At 32.3% G+C, this 23,233-nt stretch overlaps 3 protein-coding genes across 3 annotated transcripts; 1 reads left to right on the forward strand and 2 right to left on the reverse strand.

Moving 5' to 3' along the window:
* The first annotated feature begins 4,381 nt into the window (after positions 1-4,381).
* On the forward strand, positions 4,382-5,816 carry LOC105783954 (LRR receptor-like serine/threonine-protein kinase GHR1). Its single transcript, XM_012609671.2, has one exon. It carries the CDS (start codon positions 4,480-4,482, stop codon positions 5,680-5,682), a length of 1,203 nt encoding a protein of 400 aa, XP_012465125.1. The 5' UTR covers positions 4,382-4,479; the 3' UTR covers positions 5,683-5,816.
* Positions 5,817-12,447: 6,631 nt separating this feature from the next.
* LOC105781085 (ADP-ribosylation factor 2) lies at positions 12,448-15,643 on the reverse strand. Its single transcript, XM_012605665.2, has 5 exons — positions 15,313-15,643; positions 14,398-14,468; positions 13,585-13,704; positions 12,799-12,917; positions 12,448-12,707 (listed from the first exon to the last, which is right to left on the reverse strand). Exons 1-5 carry the CDS (start codon positions 15,464-15,466, stop codon positions 12,527-12,529), a joined length of 645 nt encoding a protein of 214 aa, XP_012461119.2. The 5' UTR covers positions 15,467-15,643; the 3' UTR covers positions 12,448-12,526.
* A 1,033-nt stretch (positions 15,644-16,676) lies between these two features.
* LOC105783122 (D-3-phosphoglycerate dehydrogenase 1, chloroplastic) lies at positions 16,677-19,308 on the reverse strand. The gene is made up of 4 exons (XM_012608348.2): positions 18,679-19,308; positions 17,908-18,395; positions 17,727-17,822; positions 16,677-17,637 (listed from the first exon to the last, which is right to left on the reverse strand). Exons 1-4 carry the CDS (start codon positions 19,226-19,228, stop codon positions 16,966-16,968), a joined length of 1,806 nt encoding a protein of 601 aa, XP_012463802.1. The 5' UTR covers positions 19,229-19,308; the 3' UTR covers positions 16,677-16,965.
* Positions 19,309-23,233: the final 3,925 nt, after the last annotated feature.

Genomic DNA, 23,233 nt, shown 5'->3' on the forward strand with positions numbered 1-23,233 from the left:
CTGATCAAATCATGCTAAACAAGCTCAAATGTTCAAATTCAACATCTTAACAAGGCATTCAACACTTATTCATCAATTAAACTTAAAAATTTCAATGCCATTACAACCTAACCTGATGTAATTATCAAACCTTACATATTGTAATTAAACTTTCTATTTTGGTAATGCTCCGTAACCCTAATCCGACGACGAAAACAGGTTAGGGCTGTTACAGGTAACCTGGTACCTCTATATATGTTTATCTTGAATGAGCCTCTGATGTGAAGTGTACCTGTGTTTTGAACTCTTTTACGACGTTCATCGGGTAATGTGAAGCGTGTGAAATGTGAAACTTCAAAAGTTAAGAAATAAAAGAGAAATGGAAGAATTGACTATTATAATTGAAGTTCGCAATAACGAAATGTTGGATATAGAGTTGACAGGAGGAGAGTCGTTGTTTTATGATTTTCAATAAATTAGGTGCACCTACCTTATTGGCAAACTATGTTGATGGCTAGGTAAACGAATATATATATGCACCTACCTTGCTAGCGAACTGTGTTGGCGGCTAAGTAAACGAATATATATATATGCACCTACCTTGCTGGAGAACTGTGTTGGCAAATAGGTAAAATGTATTTGTGTATTAAGTTCTTATATAATTGTTTTGTGAGGCAAGTAGAGTATTGAATTTGTATGAGCTTACTAATTATTTTAAATACTTACTTTTAGACTACTTTTACCTTGTAGATTTTGGAACATTCAGAATGCATGGATCAGATCAGCAAAGAGCTCACACCATCCATCGTAAACCTTGTTCAATTACTGAATAAGCCTTTTATCAAATAAAAATCTATAGCGATTAACTTTTACGATTTTTCCAATTTAGTTCTTGTACCTTAATTAACTATCAATTCAAGAAAATTCCTAGACCAAAATTGAATATAATACTATAATAGGATCGTTTATATAATAATATTTACAGACTCGATCATCATAAAATCAGGTTTCGGAATTGCCACTTTTGATACCACTAAAAAACGAATTGTTACAACCTTTTCCAGCACCGTTGAAAATCGAGCTATTACAAAAATGTAGAAGGTTATGGACCAAATTGAATAAGGCGTAATTATTAAGATAAGTTTGTTATTTTGTCTTATATATAAAGCATTTTGTAATATAAAGAACTAAAACAAGCATTTAATGTACAAATTTGATGAATGGACTATTTTATTCCTTTAATAACATAAAAGGGACCAATTTGCTCATTTTTTCAAGTAGAGAGACTAAAATGCAGTTTAAGATATAGTACATCGACTTATGTTGCAGCTTCTTAGCACTTCACGGTTCGAGCCCTACCATTAACATCATTCTCTAATGGGATGTATATTAAATTTATATATGAATATTGATCAAATGTGCAATGCGATACATGAACTTTCATTTGATGCAATTATACACTTGATTTTTTTTTTATTTGAGTTCAATTGTATACATAAAACTTTGATTTTAATTCAATTGTATGCATTGAAAAAAATAAATAGATCAATTTATTTTCATATTTGATAAATATAATTGTTTAGTTATGTAATAGATAAACATAAAATAATTCTACATCACCAATAATGTTAGTTATTTGTGAAAATTAAAACGAATCAAAATTACATAAATACAATTGTCAAAATGAAAGTTTATGTATCATATTGCACATTGAATTAAAGTTCATGTATAGTTTTAGTATTTATCCCATTTTTACATATTTTTAAAATAATCAAATTAAGTTTAGTGTCGTATATTAATTCAACATCACTTATACTTGATCATATCATATTAATTGAAATATATATATGAATCCTAAGTTGTAACCTATTAATCGAGTTATCACCTCCCGTGAATAATTTGGGTTCAAATTATTATTGTACCAAAAAAATATTTATGTATAAATTTTTTGAAAATTACCATTTTGTAGAAAACGATTTTTTAGGAAACTTAAAAGTGGTAGTTTTAATGAAGTTAGTCATTAAAATAGGCTTAATGGATAGTTTGGTACACGTGTTTGACATTTTTTTAATGTGGTACCTATATTATTTTTGGTCAAATGTGGTATTTGTATTTGACAAAAGTTATAGATTTTGATATCTAAAGTTAACAATGATAACTTTTTAGTGTTTAATTAGTTTTAGGGTTGGTTTGATGAAAGTTAATTGCTAATATTAGAAAGTTTAGCAATTAACTTTCATCAAATCAACCCTAAAATCGAAATTAAAATACATTCATTAGATTGTATTTGGCAAGTTAAATAAATTCACATTAACACTAAATTTTCTCTATTAACAAAATCACGAAAAATTCAAACCTAACAATATTAGCAATTAACTTTAATCAAACTAACCTTAGAACCCAAATTAAACAATAAAAGTTAACATTGTTACCTTTAAGTACCAAAATATATAACTATCGTAAGTTGTGGATTTGACTCATGTTTTCCAATTTGATCATTTCAATCTCTATACTTTTCGGTTTTTGAAATTTATGTCTAGTGGTCGTAAAATCCGTTAACTAGAAAGACATTATTTTCTTAGCACTTTGTAAAACTAGCAAATTGGTATAACATTTCAATGTGATAATATATTTGTTGCATAATATTTTGAAAATAGCAAAATTTTACTTAATGAATTTAACAACTATTATTTGCCTCAATATTGAAATTCTATGTTTCAGAAAATATATAAAGTTATAAAACCAAATTAGAGTTAAATTTATAATTACATTAAAACTATCAACCATTTAAAAATTAACATTAAAATATATGATTTTTTTTGGTGAATTACGATAACAAGGTAAAGCTCGTACAACTAATGCGACTAGCGCAACTTGAACACAGGCCACACTTGGAGCAATGACCACTCTTGACCATCAGGCCATCACATAAAGTTCTATATTTTAAAATGTAATAGTTGCGGAATATATATATATACCTCATACCGCACATGGTAAGTATAGGTTAATCTAATAAAAATAATACTAAATTAAAACAATTCATTATGTATTCTATTAGTTAAAAGAGAAAATATTTGGTAAATTATTAGTGCAATTTTAGATTTTATAAGTAAGATCAATAGGTTGTCAAGTTTCCTATAAGAATATAGCAAAATATTTAAAAACAAGGAACACGTGATAATTTTTAAGACTACTTTTGGAATAAAAACTCATACTATCAATGTACCCAATGCTAACCATTAATTAAATAAAATTAAAAATTAAAAGCATAACCATGAGTGAATCATTTAATGGGTCAAGTGATTTTTCTAACTCGATAAATCTGATTCAACTCAACTTGAACTTAAATTTTATTTTAAATAGTTTAAAATTAAATTAAATAAATTTAAAATATTTTATTATTTTTAAATGAAAAATAAATTATTTTATAAATCAATATAAATTAAACCCGACTCGATGGTTGATAAAAAGAAGATGACATCTGATGTAAAAGTTCCAAAATTTGGGGCATTTAATATCTGCCCTTTGGTCATTCCAATTTTGTGGCTGAAATGTGGCGAAACATGGAGAGTTGGGTGTGGGAGAACTGTTGAAAATATCTCAATTACGGATCTGTGCGTCCACTTCTTCCTCCTATATATTTAATAACATTATTATTTTATTGGCATTTAATAGAGTAAAAAAAATCACAAATAAATCTTTTTATTTTATTTTATTGTTGATGAAGAAAATAATAATCCGTTAGAACAAATTACTTGCATGTTTCCATGTAAGAAAGAATTCGGTAAGATTTGTGAATTGAGTTTTAATTCAATTAATATAAATATTATTATCAATATAAGAAATACTGATTTAATTCAATATGTTGTAACGTATTATTTTTTATTAATGAGTATTAATATGTATTGTGACAGCTAATTTCTTCATTTATTTAATGCTGATTGTCGGGTTGCTGCAATCTTATTTCATTATATTAACTTTTATCTCCTTTAAATTATTGGATTCTCGAGCAGCGTAATTCTTAATTATATTAAATGGATTAATTTCGTCAGCCCTCCTCAAACTATAGATCAAATTCTAAATTGGTCATATTCAAAACATTTCAATTGAATCCTTAAATTAAAGTTTCATTCCAATTACATTACTACATTGACAACTTGTATCCAACGTCACTAAATTTTAGAAAATTCTTTTTTCTTAACATGTCAGATTTAAACGATAGGAACAAATGTATCTAAAATTCGACTAACATGTTCTCAATATGCTTTGTATCGTATTTGAGCTAACATACTAATATTTTAAAGACTAAACTAAAATATATATATAATTTAAGAACAATCAACCTAAATTAAACATAGTGTGTAAATTTGAGTGGTGTACAGTCCAAACCACTAACTTCCAAAAACCACATGGAAATTTCAAACTCCATAAGTTTGCATCATCGATTCACTTTCATTAAGCTCTTTTCACTTGCATTCCCACTATCTTCTTTCTTTGGCAATGGAAAACAAAAATTACACATCAAGTGAAAAGCAAAGCCCTGTCGCCATGTTCAACACCCTCTGTTATCTTCTTCTTCTTCTTCTTCTCCACTTTTCTCTATCTCAGGGCCTGACTTTCCCGCAGGATATTTCAGCTCTTAAAGCCTTCAAGGCCTCTATCAAGCCAACCTCAATCCCTTCATGGTCATGTCTCGCTTCATGGGACTTCGCCGCCGCCGACCCTTGCGCTCTCCCTCGCCGCACTCACTTCACCTGCGGCATTATTTGCTCCATTGACTCAACTCGTGTCACCCAAATCACCCTTGATCCTGCTGGTTACTCCGGCCAACTCACCCCTCTCCTTTCCCAACTCACCCAACTCACTATTCTTGATCTCTCTGATAACAGCTTCTTCGGGTCTATACCTTCTTCCATTTCTTCCCTACGTAGTCTCCAAACTCTGATTCTCAAGTCCAACTCCTTCTCCGGGTCAATCCCTGACTCTGTTACCACCCTGAAATCACTTGAATCCTTGGACATTTCTCATAATTCACTTTCCGGACCTTTGCCCAAAACCCTCAACTTGCTTTCTGGTTTGAGGAGACTCGATCTCAGTTACAACCAACTCACCGGTTTTCTACCTAAACTGCCTTACAACTTATTGGAGCTTGCTTTAAAGGGTAATTCTTTATCCGGGTACATCTCGAATTCCTCTTTCGATGGGTTAACTCAGCTGGAAGTCGTTGAACTCAGTGAAAACTCGTTCACCGGCACACTCGGAGTCTGGTTCTTTCTCTTACCGGCATTACAACAGGCAGATTTAGCCAACAACAGCTTAACACGTGTGGAGATCTCGAAGCCATCCGGCGGTAACAGCGACCTTGTGGCCATCGATCTCGGGTTCAACCACATCGAGGGAAACGCCCCCACCGACTTCGCCAACTACCCACAGCTGTCCTCTTTGACGTTGCGTTACAACCGCTTACGTGGCGCCATCCCATTGGAGTACAGCAAGAAGAAGTCGTTGCGACGGTTGTTTCTGGACGGGAATTTCTTGATCGGAAGACCACCGTCGGATTTCTTCGGCGGCGACACGTGGGTTTCCGGTAGCTTGGGGAACAATTGTCTAGTGGGATGTCCAGGATCTTCGCAGCTGTGCAGTCCTTCGCAGAAACCTTACGAAGTTTGCAAGCAAGCTTATGGTCGGAAACCGATGGCTTAATGTGAGATCTGTCGGTCCATGATTTCCCATCATTTTTAATTATTTTATCTTAATATAGTTTAGTAAAAACATATACAGATGAGCCTAACCTAATTATTTTCTTCATTATCAATAAAATAAAAATATTACCACTACTCGGATTGCACATCTTGAAGAAATTGGACAATTTTCCTTCAGGGTCCATGAATTTTACATGATTTACTTTTCTATTATTTAAACTGATTAAGTTGATATAATAAATTAATTTAACATCAATTTAATTATGAAATAACTAAAATTATTGTTTTACAAATTACCTTATATTATTATGATCTTTTTATCTTTTAGTATATATTTTTATGTAAGATTAATAATATGAGATTTAAATATAACACCATAATTTTAATATTCAAATTTTATTATTTTAACTAAAACTTTATTTAGTTATTTAGTATATCTTTTATATAATTTTTTCACATCCATTGTAAGTGCGCTGTAATGATTAAAATGGTAAATTGATTTTTTTTTTAATTTTCTTTTAGTTAGATTTCCCCGACCGAAGTTCAGTCCGAAAAGTAGGAGGATATAGTCAAAAATAGGTCTGAAAAATGAGTTTAAAGAAAAATAAGACCCGTTTTCTAAATGGGCCAGACCTCGGGTAAATTTTTTTGACTTGGGTCCGACCTAACCCGAATTTGTAAAAAAAAAAATGCTGCTGTTTTTTACTTTTTTTTTGCCATTGTTTTTCATTGTTTTGCTATCATTTCATTATTATATTGCTATTACTTTGTTATTATTACTTGGGTATTGTATAACTCTTATTTTATTATTAATTTTGCTACTATTTTAGAGGTATTTGCTTGCTAAGTTACATTGATCTTAGTGTTATTTAAGTATATTTTTTAAAAAAATCATTTATTGAGAAACGTTTATTTTAATATTTTTAGTGTATTTGATGTATTATATTTTTTAAATTTACTTTTATATAAAAATAATATAAAAAACTTAATATAGGTGGATCAAGCTCGAGTTTTAGTATTTTTATCTGGGTTGAATTTGGACAAAATTTTAAGCTTATTTTTCGAGTTAGGCTAGGCCTAGAAAGCAAACCTAAATTCTTTACTTACTCCGGCTCGATGTATGGACAACTCTACTTCCAACATAAAAAAAATATAATTTATGTAAGCATGATAAGTTAAAAACAATATTGTTATTTCTTGGTCTTTAGTTTAGTTGACAAATGTGAAGGTCTTGAGTTTTGAGTATCTAAATTCGGGCCTCTCCATAGATAATTATTTCCGTGAATTTTAAAATCTCATCAAATGTGATTGTTATGTGGATTTTAGTGCAATAATTGTTTGAAAATAAAAAGATAAAAATCTAATTTAAGCATAATAGAAGGATGAAAACCAACATTTGACCTATTCAATTATTAGCGACAAAAGGATGCAGAACTGTCAGAGATAGTTTGGTGGATAATCTGGGGAAGTTAAACGATGAAATAGCTTTGTGATTGCCAATGATGCATTTCTGATTACTTATGAATGAAGCATGAAAAAGAGGGTTCAATTTTACAGCTTGGGCTGGCTGGGTGTTTTAGATTCCCTCAAAAAGTAATAATATTAGGGTATAAAGTATCATTTAATTCTTTAATTTCATAATTTTTTCAATTGAATTTTTTATTCATATTAATTTTAAAATTTGATATTTTATTTAAGTTGGTCTTTAAATCTGGACTTCATTAAAGTGCGATAGCGTGTCATTTAAGTTTATATCATATCATCATTTTAAAATGAAAAAGACATTAAAATATGCTATAGGTTTCTACTTTTCAGACTTTAAAATTCAAGCCCAATTGTTAACACGGTTTTTTTGTTAAATTTGTTAGTTTAACATTTTGAAAATAAAAAAAACTCACTTGGTAATAATGTAACTTAAAGGAAGATGTTATAATGAACTTGGATTTAACAAAATGATTTTAACAGCACTAAAAGTAGGATTTTAATTTTGGAATCTGAAAAGTAGAGGGTTAAATTCTTAAAAATAAAAATACATGGATCAAATTTTAAAATTTTGAAGAGTACAAAGACTTATGTCATATTTTAACCTTAAAATAGAATCTAAAAATTATATATATGTTTAAAAATTAGATAATAATATGATATAATCTTAGAGTACCATATAATAAAACCTTAACGGAATCCAATTTTAAAAACAAATTAAAAAAAAAAAAGTGGGTAAGTGATCTAATGCAAAAAAAAAAATCTAAATTCCCACGAAAAAAATGCCTGTTTCAACTTTAAAATATGCTTTTTGAGGACTTTTTTTCACGCCAAGACTGAGGGGGAAAAGGCTGTGGTGGCTAATGGGGTGTCTGGTCCATGATAGATCATGAAATTTAAAAGTTAATCTTTATCCTTTTACTTGAAATTTATAGTACTCTAATACATTAAAAAAGTCTTTCAATTACTGCTAGTTCTTATATTTATTTTGTTATTAAATAAGTTCTTAACCTATTATTTTGTTTATTTAAACCCTTAAATTTAATTGAATTTGTCTTTTTTGAATATTTTATGCTTATGTGGAAGATGACATGGCAAATCTTTAATTTTTTATCTTTTTTATTTTATTTTTACACGTGTAATGATTTTACTCTTTAGAAAATTTTATTCTAGATCTCCTATTAAACATTCGAATGTATGAGATTTGTTTTACTAGTCAGATGAACAATGGGAAGAAAATGAAAGTTTAGTGAAAAAGGAAGGAACGGAGGTTGGAAGGAAGTCTTAATTTTCTTTGGGGACAAAAAGATTTGATGGGTTGTCTATGAAAGTTTGTGAGCGATTTGCATGGCTATTTTATAGTGGAGGATAAATTTGGCTACGTGTTCTAAGATTGTTGATGTGGAAGTCTGATTTGATGCTTTTGGCAGTGACAGTGATATGATGTCCTAAGATAGGACTTGTTAGAGTGACTAACAATTAATTACTCTAGGTTTCCACATGGTCCTCATATAACCTTAGTGTTAACGTAGATGCATAGTTTGTTAGGTTGAGGTTCGTAGACTAACCATAAGTGAGGGTGTGCATAGTGTTGGAAAAAATCTAGTTTGAAAATGATTTTCTTGTATAGCAAAAAAATAAAAATTTGAAAATCGAGTCGATTTGTAAAATTTATAGCAATAAACATTTCTCGAAATATACCTATGCTTTGAATGAGACAAATCCTTGTTGTTCCCGACTTTCAACCGAACCACCTTCTCCGCTATTCTCGTAGCATGAATTGCTTCGAGTGTGGGCTTGAACAATTACGAATCAAACACAGAACTAGATATAATTTTCTTACTTTCAGTAGGAAAGTAAATCTCTCTTATAGAAACCGGTATAATTGTTATTCTTGGAAAATATAATTTATACTTAGAAATAAATTCAGACTATCTTTGGGCAGATTAACAATGTCTCAAAAGTTGTGTAACCTATTGTGTTTGTAGCCCTACCAGTGTCATCTATTTAGAGGGAGAAGAAGTGAAACCCTAGTTAAATTAGTAGAATACAAATAATATTTATTTAATAAAAAAACCAATCCTCTCTTTGAACTAGAAGAGAGGGGCAACTACTAGGGTATGTTTCCCCTCATATCTATTATGATGGGGATTCAGGTCTCTCTTGTATTGAGTCCAATTATATGTGCTTCTTGAACTTTTATCCCAGCACTTTATAATTTAATCTAACCCAATACATTTTCTTTATTTCCTAAATAACCTAATTTTTCCAATTAAATAATTTTCTCAACCCAATTCTAATTTCAGAAAAATCATGACAATCTTACAGTAAAAAATATATAAGAAAATATATTTAATTTCTACATTTAACTAATTCACAATGGTCAATTAATTTTATTTTATTTATGAACTTCAATTATTTAATTAAATAATAATTTTAAAAAATTAAATGAATTCTCAGGTCATTTCCATATTGAGTGAAAAACCAAATTCATTTACGAATGTAAGTTATTTCTCTAACTTTAGCATTTTCTATCCATTTCTGTTCATTTGATTCAACATGCAATTCATTTATGGTTTCAACGAGCTAGTGGAGAGATCAATTTGACATACGTAATTAGTGGAGAGATCAATTTTACTTACGTCAAAGTATACTAGTCACACATACATAGTCCATCATCCACTCATGATTAAAGTACGCCACATTATGAACGTCACAAGTGAATAAATCCATAAACAAATTTAGGATCTATTCTACTTCGGTCTTGTCCGATGCATTGCCAGGCTAGTCAGTTACATCCATGTCTCTATCTTCTGGGAGTCATCGACTCCGATGCCCAAAACAAAACATCTTTGCAATTGAACTTGATAGACGACATATTAGTCTTTCAATTGGTGTGCTCATTTCCGATTAGACTAAGGATATTTTTATGTTTGTTTACTAATATAAGTTGTCTTTTTGTATTACGATCCAACCACGTAATACCACTTCTTTTACACTTTTAGGCTGGGTTTCATATACTTTTGCATCATTTTTCCGTAGAATTGTTGAATTCATGTTGAGTGGCCCCTGGTAAATTAATGGGTTCCTCATGGTGGACTTTAATGGCATATTTCTTAGATTGCTAGTTACATAGAGTAGAGGCTTCTATAAATGTGTTCAAAGGAATATTCATTGTAACCCTTCTAGTGAGAGTAATCAAAAGGGGCTTGCAATGATTGCCACTCGAAAGGGAGGAAAAGTTGTTGTAGATAACACCACCAGCAACTTGCATTTGGCAAGGATAAATATATTAAAATTGAGCAAACTTAAGAGGAATTACTTTTTTCTTCAGACTAGGTTTAACCCTTCCACTGAAAGAAGTACTTGGGAACCTCACTCATTAAATGTAGCAGAAAAGGCTCAATTGAAAAGGCTGTAGACAAGTGTGTCAATTAGATATGAGCAAGTTCACATCTTGAAGGATGTTTAGCGATTTTGCTTAATGGAGAAAATTCCTAACAATTTTGATGATGTGGACCTCAATACCCTTAACAAAGCTCAACTTGATGGGATAAAGTCATGTAATGAAGCTTAGCCATATGGGGACAACAGTGTAACAACATATATTCTTGTGGGATTATGTGTAGAATTTAAAAATTGGTTATCTATGTATGCCTTTTGTCCCGAACGTAGATGGGAATATCGAAGCCAGAAAGGAGAAAATAGTGGTGTTACTGTGATGGTTCCAAGAGCTACAAAAGGAAAGAAAGCGGCACAGGTGATTGAAGTTTCCCGAGCTATTAAAACTATTCAAGGAGTTAAAATTATTAATGTTACTCAAGAATCATTTGAAGAGAGTGAATGACCCAATTTGGAGGTTCGCACAAAGAGAAGAAGAGATTCATATTCACATTCTCTTTCTTTTGTTGGTGAAAGTCCCTTAATCGAAATTGTGATGGATATTGAATCTCGTGTAGGCTCTGATACACAATATAGTATTGGAGGTATTACTTCAAACTTTTTAATTTGTTGCGTTTATTTTTGCAGGTTTTTGTATTTTCTAGGTAAGTGAACTATTGTAACCAAGTGACACATTCTCATTAGAAATCTAGAGTCAATATTCATCCATTGAGCGTTTCATCGTGTTACGAGATTCTTGATGAAGTTCTCTATGAAAGTTTTAATTGGTCTTTTAGTAGTAGTTTTGGTGTGTGTTGATTTTATTACTTATTTGTTTGCTAAAATTTAGTATTGACTGTTTATTTGTCATGTAAAGGACATATGCAGAGATGGAAGTTAGCATGCAGGAGATGATAAAAGTACTTCCATTAATCCTGAGGTCCCTATTGCTCCCATCATGTCCATTGCACCTACCTCAACCATTCTTACGATTGAAGTGTTTGTTTCTCTTCCTATGTCAACGACTTCTACTTCAGTTGCTCCTATCTCAACTGTTTCTAGTTCACCAATCTTAACCACTTTAGACTTGGTCATTAAGGAATCGGTTAATCAAAGTCTAAGTGCTTTGAGACGTGAACTAATAAATCAGAGGCCTCCTATTCCTCTGAAGGAGTAGCAACAGAAGAAAAAACAAAAAAAAAATGTTGCTTAGAAGAAAGTTGGCTCCGGGGGTTCAACCACGTACCGTCAAGTTTTGTAAATAATATTATTTTAATAATTTTTCTACCAAAATGATATGGGATGATTTTTATTTACCAAAATGGTATGTTTAGAATTGTAGAAAAACTTTTTGGTTTTTCCAAGGCCCAATCTGGATGTGTTAATGATAATTTGGGTCTTAGAATAAGAAAAAGACTCATTTGTTAAATGGGCAGGGACGTGTCTTGTCTCTTTTAGGTGCGCAGGCTTCGAGAGGCACAAGTCGCCACCAATGGTGCACAGACCTCGGGGTGGCCTGATTTATAAAATTTTTAAAAATTAAAATTTGTCATTTGTAAATGTTGAGGGCTATGATTTTTTTATATATATTTAGATCAGTTTGTTAGAATTTCTAAATATTAGAGTGCTAAAGTTGTTACTAGACCAATAAAAAAAACTCACATCAAGTACACGTCTATCAAATTTCAAACGGCTGTTTGACGGCCAAAAAAATTAAATTCAAATAATTTAGTGGCTAAATCAAAAAATTAAAAGTTTAGTAACTAAATCAAGAAATAATTTTATACTTTACCCTTAAATAGTTTAATGTTTATGCATGAAAATGTAGTGAAAGTAGCCCTGGTTGATTCTCAATATTTATATCAAAAACTAAATTAACCGACCTTATATATTTTAAAATATATTTCCCAAATCAAAATTTATGATAAATATATTCCCCCTATGGTTCACAACTTGGAAGAAAAAAGAGTAGTACAAGATTTTCAAAGTAATATTACGTTTTCAATGTCAATGAGCGTTAAATCAATTTTATGTGGGCGAGAAAAGGGATTAGGAAAGTGATTATATGAGCATGAATCTGCAAGGTTTGAGGTATTGTTGGATAGCCAATGCAGGCCTTCATATAGTCCATAACCACTGCAAGCTGAAGTTTTCTGGATATACCTGCTCAACCAACATCAAACCCTTCAATTCCCTAACTAACAATCACCCATGGCATGCAATCTGAACGAGGGACAATTGAAACAATTATTACCAGGGCCGCTGACCAAGACTGTGTAAACCAAGTTTATCAGCCATCTCAGAGGAGGACATGGCGTCTGACAGATCTTGCTTATTGCCCAACACTAACACTGCAGCATTCTCCAGTTCCTTCTGCAATGACAACAAGGATTAAAGTACATGTCTAACATGGAAAGACTCATAACCAATACCTGTATTTAATTATGTGCTAGGCTTGGATGTTAAACATGGATACTTTTAAGAATAGCAAAGGAGACAACATTAGGTGGTATTGATCAAAATTGCAATTTCTTGTATGGGGTACATTTAGGTTCTTGTAAAAATAATGACTACCCTGTTTCAATTCGAATCCGTAAATTCAATATGTTTAATCTGAATTCACATCTAATTTAATTATAAAAAGTTAACTATCTAAACTTGAAATAATTCAAATAAATAACTTAAATTTAAGATGACAAAATTTAAACCTGAAATAATTCAAAATAACGGACAAATCCAAATGATTTTGACCTAAAATAATTTAAAACCAAAATAATATAAAATGGACTGAACCCAAAATTGATCAAACCTCAAACCATTAAAATCTAAAATAATTCGAACTCAAAAATTTTAAAACTCAAATTAAATCGACCCAGATTGATCCGAATGAACCAACCGGATTCGTTCAATTCATAGATCTAACTAAATATAATAGTCACACAATCTCTGTAAATATGTAACATCACACAACACAAATATTTTAAGAAAAACGAAGAATGGGTGAAAATAAAAATATATAGAAAATGAAGAGCTTACTAACATCAGCCAAAACCCAATGGAGCTCTTTCCGAGCTTCTGGGATTCTTTCTCTATCGCTGCTATCCACCACAAACACAATAGCCTGGACGTTCAAGAAGTAATGTTTCCACAATGGCCGAATCTGTGTTATTTACTAAATTAGTCTCCACTGTACTTCATTCACCCACACTCCAATTTTATATTGACTCAAAAGCTAAAACATCGCATTAAAATGATATTTTCAAAAAATTCAACCAATTGATCTCTTCTAATTTTTGTATTCAATTAAATTCTTGAATTAACAATTTTGATTAATGATCCACATTGACATCGATTATCAGTTTAATGACTCAATTTAGTGTAAAAAATTGAAAAAAAAACTGAAGTCATTTTCTTTCAACTTTGACAACTTTTTATACCATTAAATTTGACTTCATTCATTGAACATGTAAAAGTACATTTATTGAAGGGAAATCGATTCTTTTTAAGAAGTTTTTAAAGTGTCATTCATCTAGAGTCGATGAATCCTTCAATGAATCGGTATTGTCTATTGGGATAATGTCTCTAACTTTGGCAAGAGCCCAAGTTGGAGGTGAGGTTTCACGAAATTAGAATCCCTTATCTAATCAAGTCATGCATGATGCACGATCACTTATTAAGGGGATGTGAGCGTTGTGTACTTAATAGGGTTTAATCCCCACATCTCTAAACGACTTCTTCAAACATTCAAGAGACAAAATCTCAACTCAATCCAAAATAATTTAACATTTTAAAAACTCCGGAAGAAAATAAGCTGATACAATAAATAAGATTTTCAGTTAATAAAAAACATTACCTTGCTTTCTCCTCCAATATCCCACACATCGAAGCATATACTTTTATACTGTATGGTCTCAACGTTAAACCCTGCTCCATAAGAAATGTAAACAAAAGGCCCTAAATTTCCGATATAAATTTTGGTCCTTAAAAATAAAATTTAATCCAAATAAATAATATTATTAAATTTTATGTTAAAATTTCAACATAAAAATATGTAAAAAAAATTAACAAAAACCACCAATTTAACCTTTTATATATAATAAAGTAGCAGAAAATAGCGGCTTCCAGAAAATCTTTTCAAGAGGTCAAAATTAAATTGTAATATTTACGATAATAAAAATTTAATTTTTAAAGAATTAAATTAAAATTTTATTACTTTAGTCTTTCGGAAAAAGTGGCCTTCACATACGGGTGTTAAAATGTAATTTTATTTTTACTAAAAATCTTAAAGAACCAAAATGGAAAATTTTTCATTTTTTTCCATGGGGTCAGGGGCTCTGCCAACCCCCTATATTTGCTCTTGTGTATATATCAAAAACTAATTTCTTAATTTTTATAACATACAGATATCATATTCCGATGAATTAAAATAAAAGGACTAACTTCTTAATTTTTTAAACCAAACTTAAAAGATAAATTTGAGATGCTTAAAACAACCCGGATTAATTTCTTAATTTTCATAAAGTAAGATGATAAAATGTTAATAAATTGAAGTAAAGGAACTAACTTATCGAAACAACAGCAATAATTTCTTAAATTCAGTAAAGTGGAAGAGTATCAAATTCCGAGGAATCAATGCATAGCAACTAACCGGAGGAAATTCAGAATTAAACTTAAAAGGAAAAGAGAGAGATAAAAGCAGGATGGGTGAAAGAAGTTAATATGAGAGAAAGAAAGCATGACAGGCAGCAATGGAAGGAACGATGAGTACCAATAGTGGGCTTGGTTTTAAGCAGGTCTCCAAGCTTGAGCTTATAAAGAATGGTTGTTTTGCCTGAACCGTCAAGACCCACCATCACAATCCTTATTCTACACTGAGGAAGGAACCCCAACTTCTTGGCTATTTTAGCTATGGATGCCCCCATTTCCCCAATTAGTTCACCCAACCAAACCGGAATATGTTATGTATGTATGTGTGTTTTTCTTTCAAGTGCAAAATAATATTTGAGGATTGTTTTTCCAACAAGAAAATCTATGAAAGCACAAAGAGAAAACAAAAAAGGAGTGATCCCTTGTGTTGTAAGCCATATACCATTTGCCAAGTGTTGTTGGCACTGTTGAGGCTTTTAAGGCTAAACAAGAATATGTTCTGATTGAAGAAAAGAACGTTAAGTCCCATTTGCTTTCTGTGACCTCTGGTGTCACATAGTTGTCTTAAATTCCCCTTTTTTTTCTTTAAAAAAAATCATTAGTGGAGTAATCGGATTCCATTGAGCTAATTGCTTAAAATGTCAGCAGAGAATGTCTGAAATGTTTTTAATCTTTTATAGGTCTTATGAACGGACACCAGTTGCAGGCTGCCTCAAACCAATTCACTGAGCATTTCCTATGCTAGAAACTGATGAAACACTGTAAAAACAGAAAAATTATGTGTTATAATTAAGAAACATCAAGGGAGGAAGGTATTCAAGTAAGCTTAAAGCTGAAATTCTTGAACAACCTTAAGAGAAGTTATCCTTTTGTTGTCAGCAAGACAGATGAATTACAGTCAAAGGAACATATCTGTCAAAACACCAACTAACGCTGGCTATAGTAGGCAAAGGTGTAGTGATGCAGAAATTCTTTGGGTTTAATATACTATTTGGTAATTAACTTTTGTATTTCAATGTTTTTACAATCTGATACTTGAGTTTAGTTTCAATGTTCAATTTAGTAGGGTTATTTTTGTCTCAATCAAGTACTTATTACTTGTCAAACACTCATTAGGTCACATGATGTTGTTTGATATGAGTATCAAATTGAATATTAGAGCTAAACTCAAGTACCAAATGATATATTAACCCAATTCAAGGGAAACATGGTAGTTTGCCTATACATCCAAGCTGTTGCTTTCCTGGGTGCTTTGCTCACATTCAATGGAAACTGATGTTGCTTTATATGTAGGCTTCTTCTGGTGAAATGTTCGCTTTAGATTTCGAATTATTTGTCAGGTACGTAACCTGATTCATCAAATCATTTGGGTTTAGATTAAACAAGTTAATTTTTTACCATCAAATTGGGTTTGAATTCAAATTTGATTAAAAAAAAAGATGACTTTGCATTAACACTGACTCAAATGTGTTGTAATGCTTTGGAAAAATTGAAAATGCCGTGAAAGCTTTATATATATATGGCTATTATAATTAGCACATAAAGCAGAAAGCAGATCCTACATTTGATAGAAACCGTATGCAAATCTCCATCAGACAAATAACAAAAAGACTCTTTGTTCCACAGCTCAATTATTCCTTCTCCCCCTCTCATTACCCTAAAACCTACAACATAACAAGACACACTCAAATCACAATTTTTCAAAATTGAGCACTACAATACAATGTAGTATAAAAATGCCCAACCATCCCCTATTGGTACTGATACCGCCAGCCTACAACTTGAGGAAAACAAACTCTTCAATGGCAGGGACTTCACCAATCCTCTTTAAAGTTTCCTTGCTGGGTTGGTCGTCGACTCCAATGGCCATCACTGCATGCTTCCTTGGAGCAACCCTCCCAACACTCATGAAGCTCACGTTCACATTCTCCTCGCCCAAAATGCTGCCGACCGTCCCGATCATGCCTGGCTGATCAACCTGTCTGCAAAGTATAATGCTACCTTCCAAGCTCACATCCACTTCAAATGACCCTACTTTTGTCAAATGAGGAATTCCATCCTTCACCCGTCCTTCAACCTTGATCTCACCGCTCTCTGACATGGCACTGGCAAATTTTGATTCCACATTCGCAATCTGCACTTGGATGGACTCCAGTGGACTCTCAGGTGAACCATCTAAAAGGATGCGTTCCTCTGTAATCCGCAGTCCTCTTTGTTTAGCAGTGTAATCAGCATTAACCAAGTTCACAAAAACACTGGAAATAGGCTCGATTATGCCCTTTGTGATCATTGCACGGAGCAACCTTGTGTCAAGGTCATCTGGGGCTCTAGAGGAAGCATATGATACTTTTACAGTTTTAACACCACTTCCGCCAGCTACCAATTGGACAGCCAGCCTCCCAAGTTTCTCAGCAAGTTCAACATATGGTTTCAACTCTGTTAGAACCTGTAGGGGAAGAGCAGATAAGTGAAACAGCAAACCTAAATGAATAATGAGATATAACAGATAGCAAAATAAATATTAACTCATTGTACCTCAGCAGGAACCATTGGTGCATTGACTGCAGTCGCAGCAAGTTCCCCTTTCAGGGCTCCAACAACAGCTTCTGCTATTTCAATAGCCACTCCTTCCTGTAAAAACATACCAATGCTTAATTTGATATACTCGTCCGGAAACAAGTGAGACAAGAATATATTCACTAAACAATTAACTAACCTGAGCCTCCATTGTACTAGCACCAAGATGTGGAGTGACAGTAACCCTCTCATGCTGCACCAACTTGCTGTCCTGTTTCGGTGGCTCCTCGCTGAAAACATCAAGAGCAGCCTGAGCTACAATCCCAGCATCCAATGCCCTCACAAGAGCCTCTTCATCAATCACACCCCCACGAGCAACATTGACAATTCGAACACCTTTCTTCATCTTAGCAAATGTCTCATCATTGAGCATCTTATTAGTAGCAGGGGTGAGAGGCATATGTAGAGAGATGAAATCAGCGGTCGCTATGGCCTCATCAAAGCTCACCAACTCTACACCTATGGCACGAGCACGATCAGCCGGGGCGTAAGGATCGTGTGCAATAACATGCATGCCAAGCCCCTTGGCTCTCCGAGCTACTTCGGATCCAACCTTTCCAAAACCCAAAACAGCAAGCGTTTTCCCAACAAGGGATACACCCACATATTTGTTCCTCTGCCATTTCCCTACATCATATAAAACCACATATAAGCTGAATGCTTATTTGAAATCTAGCTAACCACTAAAATATCAATGGCATTCATAGAGAATTTTGATGAATGATCCCACAATCTCATATTACATCACTTTAAACTGCCAATAATTCGAATATACTTCTCACACACAGTCAAGGATTCCCCAAATATTGAATCCATGGAATTAATCACTTACAAAGTAATAAAACCTGGGATCTAAGCAATAAACATGGAATGTAAAAGTTACCCAGAAAAATTCAAAATCAATTCTCACCAGCCTTGACGGAAGCATCAGCCTGAGCGACGTTACGAGCCATGGCAGCCAAGAGCGCGATACCATGTTCAGCCGCCGCAACGGTATTAGCAGTAGGCGCATTGACGACCAAACAACCATGCTCGGTGGCGGCAGACAGATCCACATTATCGATCCCAACACCGGCTCTCCCAACGACTTTCAATCTCCCGCCTGAAGATTCAAAGACCTCTCGGTTAACTTTGGTTCCACTGCGCACAATCAAGGCATCGCAAAGCGAGATCTTGGTGCAGAGCTCTTCGGGGGAGAGGTTGTAAGAGCAGTCCACGTTGGCGAACTCCTGGAGCAGCGTTAAACCCGCCTCGCCAAGCTTCTCGGCGACGAGGACGGTGGGCTTGTTGGAGAAAGAGGAGGAGGAAGCGGTTACGATTAAGAAGCGGCGGCGTTGAGGGTAGGAGCGTGAGAAGCGGGCGGTGTTGGGGAAGGCGGCGGAGAAGGCAGAAGGGAGGCGGGGTTTAGAGGAAAGGGCAAAAGATGGGGTTTTGAGTGTTGGGGTTTTGAGAGAAGCCATAATCGAAGTGATGCAAAAGGTGAAAATATCGAATAGGTTTCAATGGGAGGGAAGGTGGGCGAAGAAGATACTGCGAGGGAAAGTAGAGGGGAGAGTGGAATTTATATTTATTTTCGGTGGGTTTAACTCTTTCACCAGTCCTTTTTCTTTCTAGACTTTTACAATTGAGTCTTTCTACTTATATTTTCATAAATTTAGTTTTTCTTCATAGTTTCCTAATTTTCTATTTCAAAATTAAAGTCTAATCAGTAATTTTTTGTTAAATTTTATTTTTAAATCATATATTATATATTAGATATTCAATTTTAATAAAATTTAGTTAACAATGTTATCATTTTAATTTTTAAATCATGCATTTAGAGAATTTTTTTGTAAAAAACTAAACTTTCAAAGTTTAAAGAGTACAGGGGTCGACGAAAAGATTAGACCAGTTGTCTGAGTTTGGTGAGATTCAATGAATGGGACCTAGAAGGATTGCACGCGCCCTAGCTTTGGACCAGGATGAGAGTGGGGATTATAATTCTTTTTAAAAGAAATTATATTCAAACTACATAATTTTTACTATAATTAACACTCAAGTGAAGTAATCTCCACGTTTTCTTTCCCAAAGTTGATTTTTAAGATTGTAATTAAATAAAATTCTATGTTAAAATTAAAATTAAATTTGCAATATATTAAAATTTAAAATTGGATAACACAAAATTTGAATAAATCCATAGCGATTTTGATTCCAGTTTCGAATTGATGTCGGACAATATATTTGATTCTACGATTAATAAATTGGTTATAGTGATCCAAACCAACTTAATCGTTAATTTCTCTGACGGATCCAATCATTCTCTCAATTGACCATGTTAATTTGTTCTTCGATGAGATAAATACGACAACTATGGATTGTATCGGCTCAACAATGATATGTCATCCAACGTTGAACCAAGAGGAACTTCTCAATTTGATGCTAAAACGATGTTGTAAGATTACTGAGTTTACCTCATAAATCAAAGAATTAACGAATATTAATACAAAGTGTAGGTGTGATTTCAGATTAACAAATATCAATATGGAGAATGTAAGTATGATTTTGAATCTCACAATTCAAACACTAAATTAATTATCGCGAATCGATATTTACTTTTTGAACCACCGTTACTTTACTATGCAGTTTTATGCGTATGACTTATCAATGTTAACAACCTCCGTTTTATTCTACATTAATATAAATAGTTATTAGTTGATAAACATATTTCTTTTAGAAAATGATAAAAAATGGATTCATAAAGAAAGTAATATTAAATATCAAATAATAATAACCAAACATATAAAATAGTGATGAAATTTATTTAATTTTTTAGTGATGGAAGCAAAACTTATCAAACAATATTAAAAACTATTTTTTCAATGGTTTTCTTAATATTTAACTTTATTGGGCCTGAAAATATCAAGAGGGGGTGAATTGGTATTTTAATTATTTTTTTTGCAAACTTTTCTAAATGATGAGGAAAGAAAAGAAAAGTTTGGACAATGCGATTTATAGTGGTCCGACCTCAATTGTCGACCTCCACTACATTGGTATACCTCAACCAAAGATTTCCCAATCCAATATACTTGAATTATTATCTTTCAAGACGAATGTATAACCTTTGCAATCTCTATCTTTTTCACAAGGCTAAGATAGAACATCCCCTCTAATTTTTATGGCTTAACTAAAACCTTCTAGCTTTTACAAGGCTTAACTAGCAATCCTTTTAATCCCTTTAAGGTTTTATACCTTAAAAACCTTAACTATACTCTTTACAATAAAGAGAGGATGAGCAAACTAATAATGAACCTCTAATAGGTGTGTGTGTGTTTGCAAATTGAAGCTCTAAATACAAAGATTCGAGAGTAAGAAAAGATATTACAATGAGCTCCTGATGAATATGTACAAGAAAATGAAGGAAAATAAAGATTTTAAGTTGATTCTCTTGTGTTTAATGCTTAGATATGACTCTCTTATGTCTTGAAGCGTATTTATAAGAAATGAAAAATTTGTGACTATTTATAGTCGTTGGGATAATTTCTAGCCGTTAGTAGCATTGCAGACAGACTTATATCAATACAACTCACAAGATGTCTAGGTAGAAGTGGACTTGTATGGGTAGAAGTCCCTTTAAGTATCAGTAGAAGTTTGGAGGTATGCTTAAAGTACTCTCTTGTAATGACCATGTTTCCATTGGTGTCAGAAAATGCGGTTTCAGAACCTCATTTTCATAAACTGAGTTCATAAATATTAAATAGGAATATTTATGGAGTTATTATAAAAATATATAGAAATTCAGTTAATTAATTTAGCGAAAATGTGATTAATTAAGGCATGGAGACTAAATTGTTAAATTCCAATTGCTATAAATTTTAATTAAGAAAAGGTTTAGGAACTTAGATAGCAATTATAAAGAGACTAAAATAGTTAATAAACCAATTTAAAATAGATATTAGTGGATGATGGAGGTGGGTGTCATTAGAGTTAATTAATTGATGATTAAAGAATAAGTAATCAAGATTAAACTAATTAATTAAGTTTAATTACAAGTTAACTTTAGTATATGAGTAAAATTTAGTGGAAAAAAGATGACAATAGTCATCATTTTCAACCTTCAACAACCGTCCACCATTTCTAAAGAGAAAAGAAAGCTTCAAAACTATTGATCTTCCAACAATATTTCAAGTAAGCCTCTAAGCTGTTTTTCTTTTATTTATATAGATTTATGATCATGTGAGCTTGATTTAGCTAGCCCATGTATCAATTTGTTCAATTGTTGAAATTTTGATAAATTTTCATTGTTGAGAAAGTGAAAAATCAGGCTTGAAATTGGTAGAAATTAAGCTTGGATTATGAAAAGGAATAAATTGTAAAACTTAATAAGTTTAGTTATTAACTTTGTTACAGTAGAGACCAAATTGAATAAAATGAAAAATTGTTATGAAATTATGCTAGGAATAGAAAGTATAGGGTCCCTAATGAGTAAATGTAAAATCAAATTTTAATCCGAAGTTATATATCGAAAATTATGCAAATCCTGAGTTTAAGGACTAAATTGAATAAAAAGCAAAATATGCTTCATATTTGAATGTGAATTGGATGAAATTTGATATTGCTTATTTATTGAATTATTATTCGTAGCTAAAGAAGACGCTGAGCTGTTGAGAGGGAAAGGAAAAGCGAGAGCTGGCGACGAGTGACGCAAAATTTCGATTTGTATTTCTATGATTTGAGATCAATTTAACTAAAGCATTTTCATGATATTTTGCATAATGTGGTATTGAGGTGAGTTGATAATGGTCGTTTGAATTGAATTGCTATTACTGAGATTGAATATCGAGATAGTGGACTAAATTGAATAAAATAGAAAATAGCATGACTTAATTTATATATGTTATTTGGTATGGAATTGAATTGAATCATGTTATATGATATGATGAAATGGTGAAATGATGATGAATTGAGAATGATGAAATATGAGTTGAACTATATAATGAAATTAGAAAATTGGTTACCTTATTATCTGTTTGGGTAGAGTCGGATATAGTTGGCATGTCATAGGATAAATAAAGTATGGGTTACTTTGACTTTATGTCGATGAGTCCTGGGCGCATTTTCCTTTGGACGTTTCGATGAGTTTTGGGCACAACTTTTACTTCGGTTATACCGATGAGCACTGGGCATAATCTATATGCTTCGGACATTTCGATGAGACACTGGGTGCCAAATTGGTTTGTTGGTTGGAATCTGTGTATCCATTCGAGTTTGAGTCATGTTGATAGGGAATATAAGTGTAAATTGATTAAATTGTTTTTTAAATGAATTGAAATTATGAGTTGGTAATACAACATATGTATATTTGTAATATATGAATATCGATAGGATGTGAAATACCATGCGAACCGGTTATACGAGCCTAAAGGGCCGATATGGAAATCGTGAATTAATCTACTCGATTCGGAAATGATAAGTTGATATAACAAAAT

The sequence above is a fragment of the Gossypium raimondii genome, chromosome 13, assembly GCF_025698545.1.
Source record: "Gossypium raimondii isolate GPD5lz chromosome 13, ASM2569854v1, whole genome shotgun sequence".
Lineage (NCBI taxonomy): Eukaryota > Viridiplantae > Streptophyta > Magnoliopsida > Malvales > Malvaceae > Gossypium > Gossypium raimondii.